General features: G+C 63.4%; 1 protein-coding gene across 1 annotated transcript in view; it reads left to right on the top strand.

Annotated features, from left to right (window-relative positions):
- The first annotated feature begins 1,461 nt into the window (after window positions 1–1,461).
- Window positions 1,462–2,485, top strand: part of ISM2 (isthmin 2) — a 7,934-nt gene continuing 6,910 nt past the window's right edge. Inside the window, 2 exon segments of the mRNA XM_012656059.1 lie at window positions 1,462–1,552; window positions 2,290–2,336. Coding sequence (XP_012511513.1) covers window positions 1,462–1,552; window positions 2,290–2,336 — 138 coding nt within the window.

The following is a 2,485-nucleotide window of genomic DNA, read 5'->3' as shown; positions in this document are numbered from 1 at the left end:
TCTTACTAAGCTGAACCTTATGAAATTGCCAATATTCAACCTTTTATCCAAAACATGGTTTCTTCGCATAGTTCATCCTACTAAAAATTCTTATCACGGATTCTCATTTTCTCTTCACACTCATGGGGTAGGTAACCCCCTCCCACACACTCACCTTTATAGATGACAACAGCACCGAGGCCAAGTAACTTGTCCAATAATATTACCTACTTAGTAAAGGGTAAAAGCAGCATTCAAGCCCCAATGGCCGACTCCAGATGCAGGCTCAAAACAGCCCTCAGCCTGTGCTCTCGGGAACAGTAGTTTTGGAAAACTGCACACCCCTCGCCCCCAGAGTAAAACTCTGGTTCCAGCCAGACCCCAACAGTTCTACACCAATGGCTGGGCTTTCTGGCCATTCTCTCCACCACCTCCAAGGATCCCATGCCCTGAACCCCGAGTCATCCCTTGTGCTCCTTCAAGTGGCCCCTGGGTGGCATCTCCCTAAAGTCTTCCGCCGCCCCTCACTGACCTGCCCTCACCCCTCCACCTGTCCTGTGTCACTGCGCTCACACTCGCTAACCGCCCCCTCCCTGCCCCTCGGAATTTCTGATCTTTCCCAAAGGTTTTATTTCAGTCACTCAGAGGCCATCATGCTGACCAACGTGGCCTACGTGAAAGAATCCAGGATAAAATTAGATGACACCCAGTTGCGGGGCAGGATGGCCTGACCACTCCCCTCAAACATGTCTCCCTGTTATCCTTCTGGGACTTCATCTTCTCATTCGAGTCTCAACTTTCTTCTGGCTTTGAAAGTGCTCTGAGAGCGCTACGAGGAAAGTGGGTGCAGAAAGGCAGGCGCTGTGTCATGGCCTGTCCTCTGGCCTCCACCTCAAGTAGAGGAGTTGGAAGAGTTTTGGGGGAGTCGCTTCCAGGCTTCCTCCCCAAGCAAACCTACCTCGATGCATAAATAAAACATTTGCCCAAGTCTGAAGACTCTCGCCACTCGCCCACTGGCCTCGCGCACAAGGCCCTGCCTGGCCGGGTCGCAGTCGCAGCGCCGTCGGGGAGGCGGAGGTGGCACCCGGCCCTCACGGCCCCGGGGGAGTCGCAGCGCAGGGCTGGAGAGCGCCGGGCGGCAACTTCGCGGGAACAGAAATTTGCTTGAGGCTGCCACGGCAGCCGCAGGGACTGAGGATGGGAGGCGGCTAGATAAAAAGGAGCCTTCCGCTGGGCCAAGACGTGCCCAGGAGCGCCCAAGAGCCACTCCTGGGGAAGGCGGGGGGCATCCGGTGCGCTGACCCGGAGGGTGTGCGAGTGCGCGCCCCCGCCCCGCGCGCGCCCCCTCGCGGCCACCCGGACGCCCCTCATTAGTTCCCCGCGCCGGCGCGGCCCGGAGCACGCGAGGCGGGCGCCCACAGGCTGGCCCCGCAAAGCTGGAGGTGCGGGGGCGCGGGGCAGAGCGGCCGCCGGACGCAGACGATGCGTCGACTCCCCCGCCGAGCGCGGCTGCTCCTCGGCGTGGCGCTGCTGGCGGCGCTGCCGGCCGCGGCGCGAGGGCTCCCCCCTGAGGGCTCCCCCTGAGGAAGCCGCGAGGCTGGCGGAGGTGAGCGGCGGGGCGCGGGGCTGAGGCGCGCGCGGTCCCTCCTCCGCGGCCCGCCGCCTCTGGCGGCACGGGGAGCGGGACCGCGACACGGGCAGCGGCCACCCAAGCGAGAGGGGCAGGGGCCGGCGGGACGCCCCTAGGCGCCGGGCGATGGCCAGGTGCGCCGGGTCCAGGGGTCCCGCTCCCTGTGCGTGACCGCGAGCCCTGGCCGGGCTGCAGCGGGCCAGCCTGGGGGAGAGTTTCACTTCCGTGCCGGGTGAGGTGGGCCGACACTCTGCAGGGCCCGGCTCCCCGCTCCCTCGCCCTGAGCGAACTTCGCCTGCAGCCGCCTGGGCCAGGTGCGCTCGTCAGAGAGGAGTCGCTCCAGGTGCGAGAGGAACGGGGCGCTCCGCGGAGTGGCAGGCTGGGGCTGCCGACGTTCCGTCGGACACGTTAGCCCCTTCGGGGGACCTGAGACAAGCCCAGGTAGAGTGGGGTTCTCCAGCTGCTGGGTGGCGGTGGTTGGCCTACATTGTTCTGTTCCTGGAAAATCAGAAGACGTCACTAAGATGTGGTGGGGCGCTTTCCTGGTGGCCTGTGGGTGGGCCTTGGGGGTACAAACCAAGAATGAGATGGAAGAGTGACTTGGTCGTGGAGAGAGGCCATGATCAGGACCCCAGTCACTGGGGGGTCTACAGTCCAGCTTGTTGCCCCCTGGATTGTAGTGGACATTCGCCCCCACAGGGCCCGAGCCGGCCAGACTGGTATCGGGGTATGCAGGAGCAGGCCTGTGTGGTCTTGGGGTCCCCGTCTTTCCACGCGCTGAGCTGTTACAGGAGGCGGCCGGAGTAGTGCTTCCCATTTTCCTGATGAGACCACTGAGGGGCGAAGGCGGGCGTGCAGGGTGCGGGAGACTGTGAG

This window comes from Propithecus coquereli, unplaced genomic scaffold, assembly GCF_000956105.1.
Source record: "Propithecus coquereli isolate 6110/MARCELLA unplaced genomic scaffold, Pcoq_1.0 Scaffold5, whole genome shotgun sequence".
NCBI classification, from domain to species: domain Eukaryota; kingdom Metazoa; phylum Chordata; class Mammalia; order Primates; family Indriidae; genus Propithecus; species Propithecus coquereli.
This window is presented reverse-complemented; position numbering and strand designations above follow the sequence as displayed.